Below are 19703 nucleotides of genomic sequence, written 5' to 3' on the forward strand. Positions count from 1 at the left end.
AGTGCTCGACTGCAGCCCCATTCTGTCCTCCTTCCAAGTAATCCTGCTCGAGCACATCATCATGTGCAGGCTCGTCACAGGACACAAGGCCACAGCGCTTCAGGAGGTGAGGCCACTGGGGGCTGCACACACACAGGGTGGGAAGGCTGAGGGGTAGAGTGGTTTGAGTTTGCTGGGTCTCGGAGGGTGTCGTGTGGGAGAATGTAAATGTGTCGCCAGTGTGTGTCAGCAGGACGTCATCTGTCATATGACTATAACTTGGCAGTCCACGACCCTGTGTGGACACAACTGATCAGAGCCTTTTACCTAAAAGTTGGCATGCCCAAGGAACATGGGGTCTGGAGTTTTAGGGTCCCCTGACGGCAGTTCTAGCACTCCTCCTGCCCTGTGATCCGTAATCCCTGATGCCCACCTTCCTGAAAGGGCATGGGGGCCTTGATAAGGGTGAAGGTACTGTACAGCTGAGACACAAGTTGGAAAGGGAGACGGCGGGTAATGGACAAGGGTCACCATCCTCAAAGAGGTCAAGGCTGTGCCTAATCCTCACAATGGGCACATCCGCTGGGATTTTGTGCCCAAGTTAGAGTGGGCACGACATGGGCACACCCACCGGCTTTGGGGTCTCTCCTCAATGCTGCGGGGACACTGGGTCCCACATTACAGGCCAAGTGATGTCAGACATGCTCTCTCCCGGCAGATCTCCCAGGTCTGTCAGCTGTGCCAGCAATCCCCCCGGCTCTTCTCCAACCACGCAGCACAGCTGCATACACTGCTGGTGAGTGCATGAGGGCTGCCCGCCCCCAACCCCACCCCTGCGAGTAACCCTCTGACCACCACCCCCAGCAGAATTCAGAACCTTCCCTGTGGACTTCACTCTGACAAGCATGTCATCAAGTCCAAGTTGACTTAGGTCCCGGGAGGCAGGAATAATTAAGCATGCCATCTTTCTCCCTGTCTGTCAGGGTAAAGCTCAGATATAGCTAGCTCAGTAGAGTCACTTGTCAGGCTCGCCTGGGTGCAGCTGTGCAGCCCCGGGCAAGCTGCATGTGGCTCTGAGCCCTCAGCATCTTCTTCTTCCAGGGCCTGTATTGTGTCTCTGTCAACTGCATGGACAACGCTGAAGCCCAGTTCACCACAGCTTTGCGGGTAAGGTGCCGGCCCTCGCTTTATGGGGCAGGCAGTGCTTCTCAGTAAGGAGTCGGGCGTGGTCTGTGATGAGGACAACAGCCATACAAAACCATGGTCAGCGGGTGACTCCACCAGCATTCAGCCTGATGCCAGTGGTGACAGTGATGCACCATTTATCCAGGGCTTTGTGTCACGTCTTGTGCTGCTCAGCTGCAGACAAGGCCAGCACTCGCAGCACAGCTTAATGAGGGATAGCTGTGGGCACGGGGGCTCCTGGCTAGCCTGCAGTGGGGCTTCCCCAGCTGACTCAGGGCTGGTGCCATGGCCTGTTCAGCCACTTTCGCTCACGATTCCCAGTCTTCCTGATAGCCTGCCAGGTGGCGTTGACTTGTGTCACAGCTGTGACTTGTGTCACAGCTACTGGTCGGCTGGTGCTGCTCACTACAGTGGTGCCAGGACCACCCCACCTTGCCCGCGGCCCTATGGAGGTCTCTTGGACCCTCCTTCCCCATCTCAGTTCCTACACAAGTGGCTGCTGCTTGTTTGGTTCAACGTCAAAATTCCCGACGGATGGTATGTTGTCCCAGGAAGTCCTCCCCACTGGCTGGGGGAGGGGTGGTGGTGCAGCCAGGACTTGGGCCCAAACCCCGCGTGACCCCCAACCACACGCTGTTCCTGTGGTCCCATGACAAACATATTGGAGCATCTTTGCTCAGATCAGATGACCCTCTGGACCTCCTTGGCACCTGCCAGGGGCCTCCAGGTGGAGTTTGTGCTTCCCAGGCACCCTTGGCCTCCTTCACAGCTGCGCTCCCTCAGCCCCATTGGGAATGCTTAGCCCGCTCAGCTTGGTCCCTCTCGTGGCCGTTCTTGTCCCCCCAGAAGAACTGGGGATCAGGCTCTGTCCACCACCAGCCGTTAGAAGCATTTCTGGTCTCTAACAGCTTCGGCTTCTTCCAGGCAGGATCCCTGCCTCCCCGAGGATCAGCGTACTCCTCTGCTGTGTCAGCACACGGGTCCTGGGGTTACCACCTGTGGCATAGAGGGAGGGCCCAGCCAGGTCTCAGACCGAGAGACAGCAGAGAATAGACCAAGCTGTGGTGTGTTCTGAGGGCAGGATCAGGGTGACTGGCTTTTCTTTTCTGTTTCCGGAATTTCCCATAACGTGGGTGATTGTTTTATGATGAAAAGAACTAACAGTTTTGTTGTCCTTGGGTTTAGGAGGCAAGGGGTGTGTGTTTGAATGAAAATAATAAGGAGATTCCAAGGTAGCCACTGTGGAGCGTTTGGGTGGCTCTGATGCCGCCAAGCGGCCCCCATGTGACATGACTGCCCAGCCCAGCCCCCTAATGCCCTGTGTCTCCCATTCCAGCTCACCAATCACCAGGAGCTGTGGGCCTTCATCGTGACCAATCTGGCGAGTGTGTATATACGGGAAGGAAATAGACACCAAGAGGTAGTAGGTGACATGCTTCATGTTTGGTATCCTTTGTTTCAACTCTTACTTGGAGGGGGGCGTGGGGGGAGTGTTGTCCTGGGCACCAGCAAATCTCAGCAGCCCTGGCGTATTTGCCCTCCAACAAGGTGTCCCACGCAGCGGAGCGTAGGCATGGCTGGGGGAAGGCCAAGTCTAGGACAGAAACGTTCCCATAGCCAGTTAGCACTTTTCCCTACTGAAAACGAGCCAAGCTTTACTGAATCCCTCAGAAAAAAAACCCAATTTCTTGTACCCTGAGATGTCTGTTCTAGAACATTGGTGAGGCCTCATGGCTCAGTTATGAGGAGCAACAGCTTGGGCAGCTGTCTGCACTAGGCCCCTAGGTTGTTCTGGTGCCCCAACCTGCTGAGGCGGGGAGGTGGGCCAGAGCTTGACCTCGCAGGATAAGTCCCTCCCACTAGGTTCCCCTTGCAACACCTCCTTATCCCTGCAATCCCCCCCAACCTGACCCCTCTAGAGTATCTCAGATTCAGCCACTTGTCTCCACCCCTGTGGCCTTCATTTCTTAGTTCAGGCCACTATCACCTCTTGGCTACAAAAAGCCTAGCTGACTTCCCAGGTGATTGGTTAGCTTGAATGCTTTGGGTAGAAAGCCCAGTGCAGGACTTCCCTGGTGGCACAGTGGTTGAGAATCCGCCTGCCGATGCAGGGGACATGGGTTCAATCCCTGGTCTGGGAAGATCCCACACGCCACAGAGCAACTGAGCCCGTGTGCCACAACTACTGAGCCCACCCGCCTAGAGCCCGTGCTCCGCAACAAGAGAAGCCACAGCAATGAGAAGCCAACGCATCACAACGAAGAGTAGGCCCCGCTCGACGCAACTAGAGAAAGCCCACGTGCAGCACCGAAGACGCAACACAGCCCAAAAAAAATAATTAATTTTTTAAAAACACCTCATTTATTAAAAAAAGAAAGAAAGCCCAGTGCAGTTGCTCCAGTAGTCAGGAAGCACAGTGGGCAGGGTCATGAGGGCCTGGTGTGGCCTTGGTGGTCTCGGAGGAGTTTGGTTCCCTTGTGTCTCCTCCCCACCCCCACCCCATTGTCTGCCTCCTGAAGGGACTGTGTGGGTACTGGGTGAAGCCTCAGCCCACTTCAGCCCTCATCCACCAGCACACCCTCCATATGACAGCCAAAGGGCACCTAAGATGTCAGTGATGTTGCAGGTCCTGCCCCTTCTCCCAGCAGGTTGCTTACAGGCATGGGATTTGGGGTACGGGCACGTTCCTCAGGAAGTTGCAGGCAGCCCTAGTCAATTTACTAGCATATCTGGGGCCGAGCTCTCATATTTAGAAATGTGGAATTATCCTAACTTGCAGACATTTCTTTCACAGCTGTACAGTTTGTTGGAGAGGATCAATCCAGACCACAGCTTCCCTGTCAGGTAGGCTGCCCCAGGCCCTGAGTTCTACTTTACTAGCTATCTTATGTTTTCTCTGCTCTTTGGGGTGGCGTGAGCACCTGTGGGGCCCTAGACTGCCCCATGTACCCCAACACCTCATACACCCCCACCCACTCCCCTTTTGTAAATCTGCTGCTTTCACAAAAACCCCACCAAGGTGTGACACTCCGCTCTCCCCTCAGCTCGCACTGCCTCCGAGCAGCAGCTTTCTACGTGCGTGGGCTCTTCTCCTTCTTCCAGGGACGCTATAACGAGGCCAAGTGAGTACTGGGAGAGGGCAGGTGGCCTCGTGCCCGGCACCTCCCGGTGTTTCTCTTCCCCCAGCAGCATGTGCCCAGGTCCCCTGTCCCTGCCCTTCCCACCCACTGCCCAATGGGGTGGGTGGCCCTCTGCTCAGGACCTCAAGGCCACTGCTGCTTTTTCTTCCCCAAAGGCCTCCCAATGGGGCCTCATCATCTGTTCTTCTCATGAAGGCGATTTCTGCGGGAAACCCTGAAGATGTCCAATGCAGAGGACCTGAACCGGCTTACAGCCTGCTCCCTTGTGCTCCTGGGCCATATCTTCTATGTGTTGGGAAACCATAGGGTGAGTGTCGGGTCAGGCTGAGGGGCATGGGGCCAGGGTGGTGCTTAGTGGGGGGAACCTAGCAAGGAAGTGCCTCCCATTCTGTGCCCCATAATGATCGCGTCTCACTGACCCCTCACCCACCATTGCTCCGTGAGGCTCAGCCAGGGCAGAGGCACTCTGGCTCAGCCAGCCTGGGCAGGCAGGGCTGGGGGAGCTCTGGATCCCTGGAGGATGCATCTGTGGGGCAGACAGGGCCAGTGTTGGTCATGGGCAGTCGTCAGGCAAAGCCCCAGGGCTCAGTGGAGCTAGAGCTGGTCAGGCTGCCCAAAACTGGCAAGGCTGAGGGCAGGTTCCCTTTCCTGTTAATACTTGGGGAGAAGGAGTGTGTCCTCTCAGTCACAATCCCAAGGATTCCATCTCTGCCCATCACACATGGTGTCTTCAGTGCACTCTGTGTTTTTACCCTCACCAACAGTGCCCCCCTAGGCCTGGTCCCCACCCATGCCAACTGGTCTCTGGTGGGATCAGTTGACTCCGAGTCTCCCCATCTGGGGGTGTATGTATATCTCACCTGCTCTAACCCATCGACCATACAGGGTCTTTAATTTTTTAAAGAAAACATTTGTCAGTATAAAATACGGCATGTATTTTATTTCTCATAGAAAGTGTGAGAAGCAAAGGAGAAAGTCATGGCGTGTCTTGTGTCTTCCAGCTCTTTTCCATTGCCTGCCTCTGCCCATGCATAGGTTTTGTTTATCAGGCTGTTTTATAATTTTATGTCTGGTCTTTCTGTGCACCACTGTGTTGGAGCTTTTTTCTAATGGCAGTGAGAATTTTTAAGCTGCATCAACTCCGTAGTTTAGCCAAATGCACTTCAGCTGTTTTTTGGGGACAGATAGTGCAGCGTACTTGTCTTGGCCCATAAAGTTCTATCTGATCAAGCCCCGGGGCTTCTGAAGGGTGCGTGCTTTTAAGGAGCCTGGTGCATCCCCTTCCCCACAGTCATGTGGTAAGCATTTGCCAGGCCAACATGCCCTGTAGCTGTGGCCTGAACCCTGTGGGGTATCATCACCCTGAAAGGAGGAGGACCAGTACTAAGTTCTCCCTTCTGAGTGTAGCTCCACTCCTTCTACAATACCTGTCACACTACTCACTGAGCACAGTGAGGGCAGTGGCCTCAGTGTGTATCTGGGGGTTAGGCAGGGACAAGGTGCTCAACGTGAGGCTCCACTGAGTGTAGGCCAACTGCCTTGTGTCTTGGTGCAGTGGCTGTGATTACCTCATTGCCAGATGGGGAGACTGAAGGCACACAGCCCCAAATTTTTAAAAAATAATAAAAATTTTTAAAAAGGGACTTCCCTGGCAGTCCAGTGGTTAAGACTCCACTCTTCCACTGCAGGGGGCACAGGTTCAGTCCCTAGTTGGGGAACTAAGATCCTGAATGCCGTATGGCGTGGCCAAAAAATAAATAAATAAAGTTAAAAAAAAAAAAGTGACACAGCCCCAAACTGCAAACCTAGGCTTAGAACCCAGACCTTGTTGGCTCTTGTTTGTCCAGAAGCCGCCTTTAGGATGGGCAGAGCAGCTCTTCAGCTGCAGCTTCTGGTTCATGTTTGGGACAGTCCCGGAGGAAATTATAGAGCTTATTTGGGAACCTCTGCTGCTCCCTTTGTGCCTGGGCCCACGTGGGGTAACGTGGGGCCACCAAGAGTCCTCAAACCCAGGTCCCGCCTCAAGCAGCTCCAGGTCTGGGGGAGACACTGCCTGCCCCGGGCCTGCCAGGCCAGAGTGTCCTTAGGCATTACAAGTTTGTGGGTGGTGTCATACAGGACTGCTCTCAGGATCACACCGCTCTTCAAACCCAGGTTTTGTGGGGCAGCCCCAAGCTGTCATGGGGGGAACCTGAGCCAAGGGGGACTCTCCCTCCTGGAAGCTCCCTCCCAGCCCCAGGCCTAGAGGGGGAGAGTAGTTTTTCCTGTTCTGTGCATTCTGAGGTCTTAGAAGGGCTTGGTTCAATTTTGAAAAGTTTTGAGACCCACCTGGAGCTTATCTCAGGGCAGCATAAGGTCACTGGGCTTTTGTGTCTGTGTGGTGGCATGTCCTGCACAACCGTGGCCATGTTGAATCTGGGCCTCAGGAGTTGGTTTTGAGGATTTGTATGTGTCTGGGCTACATGCCAAGTGTCCCCCAGGCTGCAAGGTATTGCCGCATTGGGAGTTTTCCCAGTGTTACCCTGAACCCAACATTTAGGCCAGCAGGCTGTGGTCTCTGGACTGGGTGGAGTCAGAGCAGTGCTGCTGGTCACTGTGGGGTCAAGGATGGGTGTTTACAGCCCCCAGCGGCTCTCACTCAGCTCCTCCTGGGGATTAGGGGCTGGGGGTGTTGTTGCAATCACGTGGTGGAGTCAGGGTTGGAGGGTTCAAACATCCTGCTGCCTCAACAGCCCTGTGTGTCCCAGATGGCGTTGCACAAGAGCAGGCTCGTACGTAGAAGAGAAACTTCTCTTCCTCTCTCTTTTGTCCGTTCAGCCCTTGTTGCTCCTGCCAGGACAGACTGCTGCCTTTGCCCAGCCATGGGACCCCTGAATCTGTATTTCTAATCAGCTCCTGATATGGGTCCAGGGCTGACTGCCACCAGTGCCTTTTCCTCTGGCTAGAAAGACAAAGGCACATAGAGTTGCCCATGGCCGTACCCCAGGGAGGAGGCACGTGCAGAGCTGAGGTGTGGGGGCAGTTTATTTTTCCAAGGTGGTTGAGGAGTACTTCGGAGAGGGTTATTTGAGATAGGCTCTGAAGTAGGAGTGGGTATATGCCAAGCAGCAGGAGGTCACAGGTGGGGCCCACGCTGTCCCTGCCACCAGCCCTTTTCTACCACCAACCCCCGCCCTTGACTCCTCTACTGCTCTCGATCGACAGGAGAGTAACAACATGGTGGTGCCAGCCATGCAGCTAGCCAGCAAGATCCCAGACATGTCAGTGCAGCTGTGGTCATCGGCCCTGCTAAGAGGTGAGTAAGAGATTGGGGCTTCTGGGTAGAGCCAAAGGCTAGAGGATCCTAGGTAAGCCTTGCTAAGCCTCTGCTTCAGACTGGGCCTCTGCAGGCCATAGCCCCAGTTCTAGCACATTCTCAGGCTTCTCAGGAGGCCCTGTTTGAGGGCAGTGGGCTCGTTCACATAGTGAGATCTATGCAGAATCTGATTCTGTCTCTCTGGGACCCACAAGGCTAGTTCTTGGCATCTGAGTGAAGAATTGAGCTGTGAGCCCTGGCACTTGGCCTCAGTTTCTTTCCCATGAATGGGGATGGCAGTCATTTCTGTCAGGCAGGACGAGCCAGGGTGCTCAGCAGGTGTCATTGTTGTTACTGCTGCTCTCCCATTTACAGGTTGTGAAACTGAGGTCCATAGACTCACCCAGGGACCTGGGGAGGAGGTAGAGGGCAGTGGACTATCCTATCTGCAGTGGACTTTATGCACCTATTCAGTCCTCCTGCCTCAGAAGTGAGCCTTGCTCCCGGTTGGCTCCTGGGTGCCCAAGAGCTAGCTGGCTGGGAAATCCCTGGGAGTGCTGAGTGCTGCATCCACAGGGAGCCCCAGGGACTTTCAGTGCCCTACCAGCCCTTATATATGCCCCTATGGGCCTTGTTGCTCATCCACCTCCAAGGACAAAGGACTCAGGAACACAGGAGGGCACATGTGAGGGCTGCTGGCAAGTGAGCTTTGCTGACCTTGACACAGGGCTCAGGGCAGGTGATGTGCCAGGCACACAGCAACCCACTGGCAGAGCTGGGATTTGACTTTAGGGCTCCACCCAAGGGGAGGATGTGGGGGCAGTGGCAGGCCAAAGCAGGCCCATCCGTTGTGCGTATCCCACCCTCAGACCTGAACAAAGCCTGCGGGAATGCCATGGATGCCCATGAAGCCGCCCAGATGCACCAGAACTTCTCGCAGCAGCTGCTCCAGGACCACATCGAGGCATGCAGCCTCCCTGAGCACAACCTCATCACGGTACGGGCATAGGGTGGGAGAGACAAAATGAGGGTGCTGGTTGGCTCCTTGGGGCCAGCTCACCTGGTCTGTAGCCCCTGGGGGACACGCTTCCTGAGGAGGGAAGTACACACTTGGCTACCATCTCCTTCCATCTCTCCAACAATCCGTAACTCAGCCTGGCCTCAAGAGCCCCCTTGGATGGGCAAGATAGCACCAACCCAAGTGGGTGATGCAGGCTGCTTCCTGGGGTCCCATCTGACTCAAGTGTGGAAGACGCAGGGTCCTCGCTGGTGACCAGCCCGAGGAGGGCAGCATTCCAGGCGCAGACATGTGGCCCAGCACACCCCTGCTTCTCTCTAAGAAGGACCTCACTTGTGTGTCCTCTTCCCCAACAGTGGACAGACGGCCCGCCTCCTGTGCAGTTCCAAGCTCAGAATGGACCCAACACCAGCCTGGCCAGCCTCCTGTGAGACCCCTGGACAGGGCCACTCAGCTTCTTTGGGCCTCTGTGGGGCCTGGTGTGTCCCCGACTTCCACCCAGATGGCACTTGAGCTTTCCTTAGAGACGTGCTGGCGTGGCTGTCCCCAGGCTTCTTTCCCGACTGTCTCCAGAACTTCCAAGTCCCTGGGGAGTGTGGAGGGCCAATTCCCATCTTCCCAGGAAGGGCCGGCTGGCCGTTCTTGCCGAGTGCCAGGAGTCCAGGTGCTGAGGCTCACAGGTGGGATTTTGGAGCCAGCTTTCCAGAGCCATCCTTCAAAGTGGACTTGAGCTGCCAGTCCTGCTTCCACGACTGAGTCACATCTTCAAGAGAGTGTGTCTGGGCGGGGAGTGGAGTGCCAGCCACCGGCCAGCTCCTGATCCTGCATGCAGGGGTGGTTCTTACCACCGAGGTGCCACTTGACTTCCATCGCCTGGGCCTCTATGCTGCGCTGGAGTGTTTCCTCTGCTCATGGCAGCTTCCAGTGCCCAGAGGCAAGACACCAGTTTCTGGCCCAAAATTAGAGGGAAGAAGTCATTGCTCATGTCAGGGACAAAAAATGCACGTCCTGCCACAATGCTTTTCTCAGCTTGCCTTTCTGTCCAGCATCCATCCTTTTGGCAGCTGGGGCCTCTAGCTAGGGGCCCTGGGGGACCCAGGAACTTGGCTTCCAAACATCTGAGCCTTGACTGGATTCACTGTCCAGCCGTGGGGGTGCGCGTGTGTGCGTGCGTGCGTGTGTGTGTGTGTGTGTGTGTGTGTGTGTGTGTGTGTGTGTGTGTGGCTTCACAGAGCTGGCGCCCAGAGCAGAAACTCCTGTGTTTGCACCAGCCACCCTCCCCCTGTCAGCATCCATAGTGCGGGGCAAGAAGCAGGGGAGAGGGACCTTCCTCAACCCAACTCAGGGTCCCGGATAATAGGGGCTTGCTTCCTGGCAGCTCTGCAGCCTCCTTTGCGGAGAATGTTTGCAGACACCTGAAGCTCCACCAGCCTGCAGGCAGCCATTCCCTTGGCCCCCTGCCCTGTTTTCAGAGGGAAGGAGGGGGAAACCTACCTGCCTTGGGTCTCAGAACAGCATTGAAAACTTTTCCTGAGCTGGACCCCAGGAGGCTCTGCCAGGCCCAACCAGCCATTCTTGGTTCTGTGCTCCTCTTGGATAGTTGAGGAGGTGCCCCAGGTGATGGTGACGTTGGGGGTAGTCAAAGCAGCTGCCGCCTTTAGCTTCCGGCACCTGGGATCATCTCCCTGATGAGGGGTGGTGAGTGGTTTTGCTAGTCACACCTGCTTGTTGGTTCAAGTCTAGTCACCCAGCACCGTGAAGGCTGTTTCTGGAAGCCTCGGTGTCCGTGAAGGAAGGAATGTTGGGATCGCTCAGGTCAGCTGCCTGGGCCCTGAGGCCTGGGTGTGCCTTAGCCATAAGCAGGCCTGTCAGCAGACCTCCCTGCTGTGGGCCACTGGCTTCTTGGGGGCCCGCAACAGGCATGCAAGTGAGCTACTGGTTGAAGGGACAGGCTGGTTGAAGGGACGAGCTGGCAGAGTTTTGTCCTAAGAGGACCCGTCCTCTCTGTGTCATCCTGGGTCACTCGAAAGAGTCTGGTCCTCTCCCATGCTCCCTGGGGCTGCCCCCTTGGTGACACCACTGGGCCAGTGAGGTCTGCAAATGTGGGTCTGACATCTGGTCATAAGCTGTCCACATCCTGTCTTCCTCCCCCCTCAAGGGTGCCCCCCAGGTTCTCCCCTCCACCCGAGGGACAGAGCACCTGTCTTGCTACAAGCTGCGCCTGCAGGCCAGGACCCCACACTGTCGAACCTCTCCAGACCCACATTTCTTCAATCACACTTTACATCATGCTTGTCTCTGTGTATTTATTTAAACCTTTCTTTGCTTCTAGGACATTTTGTATGTAGAGCAGTTGAAATAAGAACCTCAAGACTTAACATCTGTCCTGATGTTAAAGTGCTTTTAGTGACCACTTTGTTATCTATGTATATGTAAAGTTAAGGTTAAGTTCTTAAGTTTACAGTTAAGAATTCAGTACTCGATGTTTAATATTCCACTGTAGCTTTATGGAAGCCAACCCGCGTGTACTGCTTGCGTGCGTGTGTGTGAGCTTTGAATGTCCCCTTCACTGCAGCACCTTTCAATTACATAAAGCTGTCATAAATACCTTCCTGTGAGTCCAAATTCAGTGCCTCACAGTTTCTCAATCATAAGAACTCAAGACAGCGCAAACAAGCCCCCAGGGAGACATTATAGCTAGTGTCCTATAGCTAAGTGTTCAGGAAAAAACAGATAAATAAAACTCCAGGGCTTCCCCGGTGGCGCAGTGGTTGAGAGTCCGCCTGCCGATGCAGGGGTCACGGGTTCGTGCCCCGGTCCGGGAAGATCCCCCATGTCGCGGAACGGCTGGGTCCGTGAGCCATGGCCGCTGAGCCTGCGCGTCCGGCGCCTGTGCTCCGCAACGGGAGAGGTCACAACAGTGAGAGGCACGTGTACCGCCAAAAAAACAAAAAAGCTGGTCAGACCCCTTGTGTGCGCCTCCCACTTCCTCCTATGAGCAGTGGTGGCCCTCAGGGCATACGGTTCTGGGGACGTTGGTCCAGGAGTTGCCAGCTGCCTTCCCCTGTTGGATCCCCCCAGTTGCCCATGGGTGAGGCCAGGGTCCTCCCCCTTGGGTAAGCACTCCCCATCCCATTTATTGGGAGCACAGGCAGGGAAATCGGAAAGGGCTGCCTGGCACAGTTGGTAAATTTGTTGGTTGCATTGTCTTTGTTTCCTTAAAGGGTTTTCAGTAAGTATGTTTGGCATACGGTCTTTTAATGGGTTTGCAGTGTCTTATGTTTTTAGCAGTCTGTATCTTCAGCTGGTGCTTTTAATCAGGAAAAAAATTCTATAAATACAAGAAATGTTTAAAAGACATAACCGTAGAACATAGCTTCTCGTTTGTAGATTTCTTTTCCTATATATTCAAAGTAAAATAACTTGCGGGAGCCATCACTCACTGTGTCTTTGTTGTGCCGTCTGCCCCTCACATGTGCCATCCCAAAGACTAACCTTCCCCACCCAGCCAGTGGGGCCACAGAGACTTCTGCTATAAACTACAGAGTGTGAGGATGCAGAACCCGATGCCCTGGACTGGAGGACCTGGTGGAAACCTGCATCTTTTCCCCTCTAATGATGATGTTCTTCAGTCCAGCCCTGCCTAGGGGGGAGGAAACCCCTGAGACATGGCATGCGAGGCCCACAGCACTGTCTGTCCTGGCCCTTGCTACAGGCAGACTTTCTTGCTTGGCTGGTGTTCTATTCCCTGTGTTCTTAGAAAACTCATGGGTCAGCCTTCATGTGCCTAGGTTTTTTTTTTTCTTCCTTTTTGAGGTGAAAGTCACATAACATAAAATTAACATTTAAACATCTACAATTCAGTGGCACTAAATACATTCACTATGTACAACCAGCACCTCTGTCTAGTTCCAGAACATTTTCATCACCCCAAAAGGAGACCCCATCTCCATTAGCAGTCACTCCCCATTCCCATTACCCCAGCCCCAGAAAACCACTAATCTACTTTCTGTCACTCTTGGATTTACCTCTTCTGGGTATTTCATATAAATGGAATCATGTATCGTGTCCTTTTGTGTCTGGTTTCTTTCACTCAGCCTGACGTCTTCAAGGTTTTTCCACGTTGTAGCATGTATCAGTGCTTCATTTTTATGGCTAAATAACGTTCTGTTGGATAATGGATGGACCACATTTTATCTAGTCATCCATTGACGGGCTTTGGGTTGCTTCTCCCTTGTGGCTGTCGTGAGCAGTGCTGTTACGGATGTGCCTGTGCATTTTGTTTGAACACATGTTTTCAATTCTCTTGGTTTGTGCCGTGCTTTAAGGTGCTTTTAAGGTGCACAGGCTGCCACTCATGCTGCATGAAGGCCCTCGTGTTGCTCTTGTCCCTGTGCCCCGAGGTGATGCCCACGTAGCCTTGACTGCTGCCTTCCAGGGGCACTTCTGAAGGCTCCTTTGGGCCGTCATCCCAGGGCAGCACTGCTGGCCACTGGATGTGTGAGTGATTCCACACAGTGACACAGTGCAGAGAACATACTTGGGAAGTAGATGACAGGAACTCAGCCAGGAGGCAGCCACAGGACTGAGGGGAAGACAGGAATGGGCCTCACAGAGGCTAGCAGGTGGCCAGGGCAGCTGGCCCGAGCATCAAATGCCTGCGGAAGGGGTTGTTACTAGCCTTTGACACCTACATCCCCAATCCTCAGAAATCCTGCCGGTCACTCTGCCTATTCCTGGCCATCTTCTCCGTCTGTCTGAGGCCCAGTCATGTCTCCCACTTGGCTGCTGCCCAGCCTCCTCCCTGAATGGTCTCAGAACATTGTGTGCTCACTCCCACCTGTCCCCCTGCCAGGGGCACTCTCCTTATGGCTGCTGGGTTTCACTGGGGAAACGTCCTGGCCCAAGCCTGACATAGGGTGTGTAGGTCCATGGGGCATCCCAGAGGGAAGAGCGCATGGGCCAACCCCAGACAGGTCCAGCAGATGCCACTGTGGACACCTGCCCACAATGTGCCTGTGTCAGAACACCCAGTCACTGTGGCCAGTCCCACCCCTCCACCACCAAAATGCCAACAGCGGGTCCCTGCTGTCCTGCAGGGGAGCCTGGACCCTACACCCCCAGGCTGATGGGCTCCTGGGGGCCTGGGAATTTAAAGTATTCCCCGTGTGTATTGGCTTCCCCCTTGGCTTCCTTGAGCTCTTTGGGTTTACACTTCCCCACAAAGAAAGCTATTCAGGGAGATTCCTGCCATGTTTAGTCTGTGCAGCACCTTGCATCGCTTCTTCCATTTGAACCACGGTGGCTTCTTCCCCTAATAAAATCCCAGTCAGCTCAGAGGTGCCCAGTGGAGGCTGACCCCAGGTCAGAGGAGGCCCCTCCCTCCCAACCCTCTCCACTCCCCACCGCCCTCTCTGCTGGTCCTCAGAGGGTCTGAGAGGGGAAGGGGGGATTGCCGACGATTTAAAAAGTATTTCACCACAAATTCATGCTCACTTGGTGAGATTACAATGCAGTTCGTTGGGGAAAAAAAGGAAAAGATTTGTTTCTATGTGAATTTGATTTTCTTAGCACTTTGATATTTTTTGATACTTTTTTCAAGGGATATTTTTTGATACTTTTTTCAAGGACTCGAAAATAAAGGGAGTATTACAGTCCCTTTGTGAAAAATATGATACTCTCAATGCATTATGGCTGCTACAACAAATGTCTTTTTTTTTTATTGGGGGCTTGATGTTTTTAAATTAATTTATTTATATATTTATTTTTGGCTGCGTTGAGTCTTCGTTGCTGCACACAGGCTTTCTCTAGTTGAAGCGAGCGGGGCACTACTCTTTGTCGTGGTGCGCAGGCTCTAGAGTGCAGGCTCAGTAGTTGTGGCTCATGGGCTTAGTTGCTCCGCGGCATGTGGGATCTTCCTGGGTCAGGGCCCGAACCCGTGTCCCCTGCATCGACAGGAGGATTCTTAACCACTGCACCACCAGGGAAGTCCAACAAATGTCATTTTAAAAATCACAACATTCTTACACTAAATTAGGAGTTTGTGGGAGAGATCAGCACTCGTTCGTCCTATCCCTGTTGTGCATGCAGAAAAGCTCTCTAAGACAGATCCTTAGAAGAGGACCGCTTTGTCAACATGTGTTTGTTTTGCTTTGCGTGTTGTTTCTAACCACAATTCTGAGCATCATGTGTCTGTGCAGCTTGGAGTCCAGGCTCCATCTGCAGTTAGGCATGCTCCGCCCAGAGCGAGTGTCTGTGTGGCCCTTGGAGGATGTCCTGCTACTGCAGGGTTCTGAACACAAACGCTCCCCTAAAGGGTTAAGTACAAACTGCTCAGAAGTAAAGTGAACCGGAAGTAAATCTCCCACTCTGTCATCTGTGTGTCACCAGCAGCTGCCGGTGGCCCAGCCTGCTCCTCAGCCGCCAGGGGGCGCGGACACCCCGGGCAGTGTTCCCATCAGGCAGGGCAAGCAGGCGGGGAGGGCTGGACTGGATGTCACCAGACCCCAGTGTACCCTGGCTCTGTCCTTATCTGCAAGTATGTGGGCTGACCTTTACCTCAGGGCCTCTCAATTCCCCTCCTGTAACGTGTAGGTCAGAGACGCTGATCCCCATGGTTCTCTAGGTGTCAGGGCTGCACCATTCATTCCCTCATTTACTTGCCAGACATTTATTTGGCACATACTGGGTGCTGGGAACACAGCAGGAACCACACCAGATAAAGTCCCTGCCCTCAGGGAGTGGACATTGTACCAGGAACTCTATGATGGACCTCAAATAGGAGTGATTGCTGTCCTGCCTGCGAGAGAGGAGGAGTGCACTGTAGGATGGGACAACCAGGGGACCTGGGGGGTGGGGGAGCTCTGTGACAGGACACAGGGGAGAACTCCCTCAGCCAAGCCAGTCAGAGCTGGGCAGCTAGACGGCGTTTCTAACTCTGCTTACGTGGCCACCAAGACTGTGGGAAGGGAATGGGCAGCCCTCATGTCTGGCCACCCCAGAGAGGATGCTGGGTGGGCATCTGGGCTGCCTGTGGCATTCTGGAGGGCAGCGGCTGCCACCTGTGTCCACCACCACCTCAAGCACAGCTGACACCTGGGTCATGTCCAGGAGGACATTGATGGCTGGGGAAAGTGACTGAGCCCCCTAGTCCAGGGGAAGGATCAAAGTCTCCCGGTCTCCTCAGGTTCTTCTCCCCCTACCACACTTAGGCCTACGTCCCAGAAGTGAACTCGGGTGGCGGTGATGCAGACAGGGCTGAAGTGAGGCAAGGGCACGGGTCAGAAGGTGACAATGACAGAGGTGGGGTCACTAACCCCCTTGGATAACATGGACTCCAACAGCAGGTGACCAAGGGCCAGATCCCTCCTGACACCAGCACGAACTAACCAGAGTAGATCCCTCAGAGCGGGGTCCCCAGTCCGAGTACTGTAGCCCTAACACCCTGCCCAGCAGCCACCACGATGTTTCCTGAGGCACCCCCACCCCAGGAAAAGGGACTTCATCTCTCCAAGAAGTCCTTCCTGCCTCCAGAAAGTTCTGTCTTCTGGCGCCAACAGAAGGAAGTCCCCACAGGACCAGGGCCACACCTGAAACCCTCATTCACAGGATCTGTTTCTCTCACAGCGTCTAGTTTTCCTGAGACCCAAAACCTTGACTTAGGGAGGTTGTTTTCCAGGGATTATTTGCCCCTGCCTGACTGTGTTCTGGAAAGGCCAAAGGCCATGCCCGGGGTTGCCCTGTGGAAACACCCACATGCCTTGTCTGCAGAGTACAGGGCCAGGTGGGCTTTGCACACCGACAGACCCCATGGCAGTGTCAACTCAGTCCCCGTGATGGGACGAGGAGCCCATGGCCACATCATCTCTCTCTGGATCCTTCCAACGTTCAAATTTTACCTCAGGTCTCTCACAGCCACACCCTCGGTGAGGATAATGGGTGAGTGCCGAACACGTTACCCTCCCTTCTCATAATTCTCATGAAAAAGGCCAGAACCTGTATCTGGCCACCCAAATAACCTCCCCACACAACACAATACATGTTTGTGATGCAGGGGACGCCGAAAAGGCATTTTCATCAATGCCATGTGGGCATCTAACAAGAGTTGGGGCACCCAAAGGAATCGCCAGTTCAAGGTCACAATTTGGGGCCAAGGTGGATTTTTGAAGCCGGTTAATCTCTCTCTCCCAAGTCACACCAGACTCTAGCCTTCATGTCTGACCAGTTCCTCTGAAGGCAGTAGGCTGTGGGGTTGCGTGAAGAAAATCGTTCAAAGCTGAGCTGACTCCTAGCGGGGCCGTGGCACATGGAAGATACTCTGACGCTGTGGGATAGGCTTATACTGCATGAGAATTGGTCATTAATCTGAAATTCACCCTAACTGGGCATCCTAGGTTTTCTTTTTCTTTTTCTTTTTTTTAATAAATTTTATTTTATTTATTTTATTTTTGGCTGAGTTGGGTCTTCATTGCTGCTCATGGGCTTTCCCTAGTGCAGCGAGCGGGGGTTACTCCTTGTTGTGGTGCACAGGCTTCTCATTGCAGTGGCTTCTCGTTGCGGAGCACGGACTCTAGGCACGAGGGCTTCAGTAGTTGTGGCACGCAAGCTCAGTAGTTGTGGCTCGCGGGCTCTAGAACGCAGGCTCAGTAGTTGTGGCGCACGGGCTTAGTTGCTCCGCAGCATGTGGGATCTTCCCGGCCCAGGGCTCAGACCCGTTTCCCCTGCATTGGCAGGCGGATTCTTAACCACTGCGCCACCAGGGAAGCCCCATCCTTTGTTTTCATTTGCTAAATCTGGCCACCCTGGAGGCTCAATAACATCTTTGAATAAAAGAACACAGGCATGAAACCAGAGAGCTGGAAGATTATCGAATCCAAACAAGGAATTTTACCAGTGGGAAACAGAGCTCACAGAGCTTTGTAGCGTGCTTACTTCTTCCCATTAGAATAAAATCCAGCTTCCTCCCAGGCCTGCAACATCAGCTCTCCCACTTCATCCTTGCCCACCAGCTCTCCAGTTGCTCTCTGCCCCATGGTCAGTGCCCTCAGGGCTGTGGCATCCACTGCTCCCCTCTGCCCAGAATGCTCATCCCCAGGCTGAGTCCTTGTTAAGATTCAGTTCTCTCCTCAAATCCACCTGCTCACAAGGTGCCAACTCCTGCCCTGGCCGGAGTCCTTTCCAGTCACTGTGTCACATCCCTGGTTACTTTTCTTCATCAGCATCACCAGGGGTTGAAATCACCTTGTTCACTTTGTTGTCAGTCTGTCCCTCCCCATTCGACTTGCTCACCGCAGCATCCAGAACGGTCACTATGACCACAGGTCTCTGACGGCTCCAGTGGAGAACCTGGGCCCTTGCACTGAAATTCCCGCAACAGCCCCATCTCCCCCTAAGCTGCAGGCCCCTAGCTCTCAGCATCATTTGGAGCATGAGTGAAGGTTTCCAGACCCAGGGGCACTAGTGACTCCTGCACTAGGAAGAAGATAAGTTAGTTTCCAGATCTAAGCAAAAGTAGTGATTCAGCCTTTCCTAACCCAAGACACGTAGAAATATGCCTACTCCAAGGATCCAAGGACCTTTTCCCCTCAGGCCCCAATGCAGGTGTTTCTAGGGCTTTCTATACCAAACAGCCATGTGGGGCTAAGGGTGCTCCATTCTTAGGAACATTCTAGAACAGTCCCGGTCACTGATTGTGGGTGGCAACTTGCCTCCATGGTGAGAATTGCCCACCAGAACATTTGCTTTCAGTTTAAAAGATCAGAGCACATGCGCCATGACTCTGCGTGTGCACAAAATCAAAGTGGACCCCATGCATCTGCACATGGAACAGAACCTCTCTGGAGGGACATTTGAGAGTCTGGTGATGGTGGCTGCCTGTGGGGAAGGGAACAGCAGACCTGAGGGTCAAGGTGAGAGAGAGATGCCTCATCCCCGGCACCTTCGCCCACGGCGCTCTACCCCACAGTGCCCAGCCCTCCTTAGAGGCCCATTAAATATTTGTGGAATAAATGAATATATCAATGAATGAGGGAAGTTTTGAAAGGTTACTCGTACAAAAGGACAAAATAAGATGGAAGCACTAAGTATCCTCTTTCATTCCATCCTCACCACTCACCCTGCTACCCACCCAGTGCCAGCCCCATGCCCACCACAGGGGAGGAAGAGGGGAGAATGATGCTGATGAGACACATTTCTATAGTTTCTGTATGTCTGGGGGGATGTCTTTCTCTCCTGGCTCGCTTGTCTATGCTTTGGCAACAATCCAGGAGAAAATTCTCATAAAGAGGACCAGGGTCTTGGTGAGCAGATGCGTGAGAGGTTGAACAGCAGCAGGAAGGACGAGCCTGGTCTGGTCTGGGTGGAAGGCAAAGGCAGAGAGCCCTGATGGCTGCTTCCCCACAGACTGGCCTGGAGGCCTTAACATGGAGGCAGGAAGCAGCTGGGCAGTGACAAGGAAACTGCCCTCACAAAGGCACACGAGTGACCCACGGGGCGCGGCCCGCAACTGCCCAGAGCTCCCTGGGGACTCCTGAATTCCACTCAAGACAGGAGACAGGATGCCGCCTGCTCTGCCACTGGGGTTTAACAACCACGAAAGTGCAATGAGTCTCTGTGGCCTTTGAGATTCGGGCTGGCTTTGCCAAGAGACCAGCTCGGCTCTCGCCTTGATGCTGGGCTTGCTCAGTCATACCCTCTCTGCATTTGGGAAATGTTGAAGATGGACTAGCTGATTGCTTAACTTCCTCTCAGTTCTGACAGTCCTTAACACGCTATTATCTAAAAGAAGAGGGGATGTGAAGGGGAGAGATGAGCAGGCATTCAGAAAAGGTGGATGACACAGGCATTTATGGTTTAAATGTAGTCCGCTGTGTATATGTTGAATGTGTGTGTGTATCTACTATGCGTATACTGAAGAATGTAGTTCTATCCTCTGGGAGTGTATTATCTAGTGGAGGGACAGGGGAGGAAGGGAGGGAGGAAGGAAGGAAGGAAGGAAGAAAGTAAGAAAGGAAGGAAGGAAGGGAAAGAAAGAAAGAGAGGAAAGAAAGAAAGAAAGAAAGAAAGAAAGAAAGAAAGAAAGAAAGAA

At 53.7% G+C, this 19703-nt stretch overlaps 1 protein-coding gene across 2 annotated transcripts in view; it reads left to right on the forward strand.

Moving 5' to 3' along the window:
* Positions 1–11222, forward strand: part of MAU2 (MAU2 sister chromatid cohesion factor) — a 33454-nt gene extending 22232 nt beyond the window's left edge. The window contains exons 10-19 of one of the 2 annotated variants that reach the window (XM_027084818.1): positions 3–106; positions 698–775; positions 1081–1146; positions 2501–2587; positions 3959–4008; positions 4209–4286; positions 4500–4611; positions 7509–7599; positions 8469–8596; positions 8974–11222. In XM_027084818.1, the coding sequence (XP_026940619.1) occupies positions 3–106; positions 698–775; positions 1081–1146; positions 2501–2587; positions 3959–4008; positions 4209–4286; positions 4500–4611; positions 7509–7599; positions 8469–8596; positions 8974–9048 (869 nt within the window). In that variant the 3' untranslated portion in view covers positions 9049–11222. The remainder of the gene's footprint in view (positions 1–2; positions 107–697; positions 776–1080; positions 1147–2500; positions 2588–3958; positions 4009–4208; positions 4287–4499; positions 4612–7508; positions 7600–8468; positions 8597–8973) is intronic. The other variant, XM_027084819.1, reaches the window with a different exon arrangement.
* The last annotated feature ends 8481 nt before the right edge of the window (positions 11223–19703 follow it).

This window comes from Aethalodelphis obliquidens, unplaced genomic scaffold (genome assembly GCF_003676395.1).
Source record: "Aethalodelphis obliquidens isolate GAN/ISIS:26980383/991018 unplaced genomic scaffold, ASM367639v1 scaffold53, whole genome shotgun sequence".
In the NCBI taxonomy this organism is placed as follows: Eukaryota; Metazoa; Chordata; class Mammalia; order Artiodactyla; family Delphinidae; genus Aethalodelphis; species Aethalodelphis obliquidens.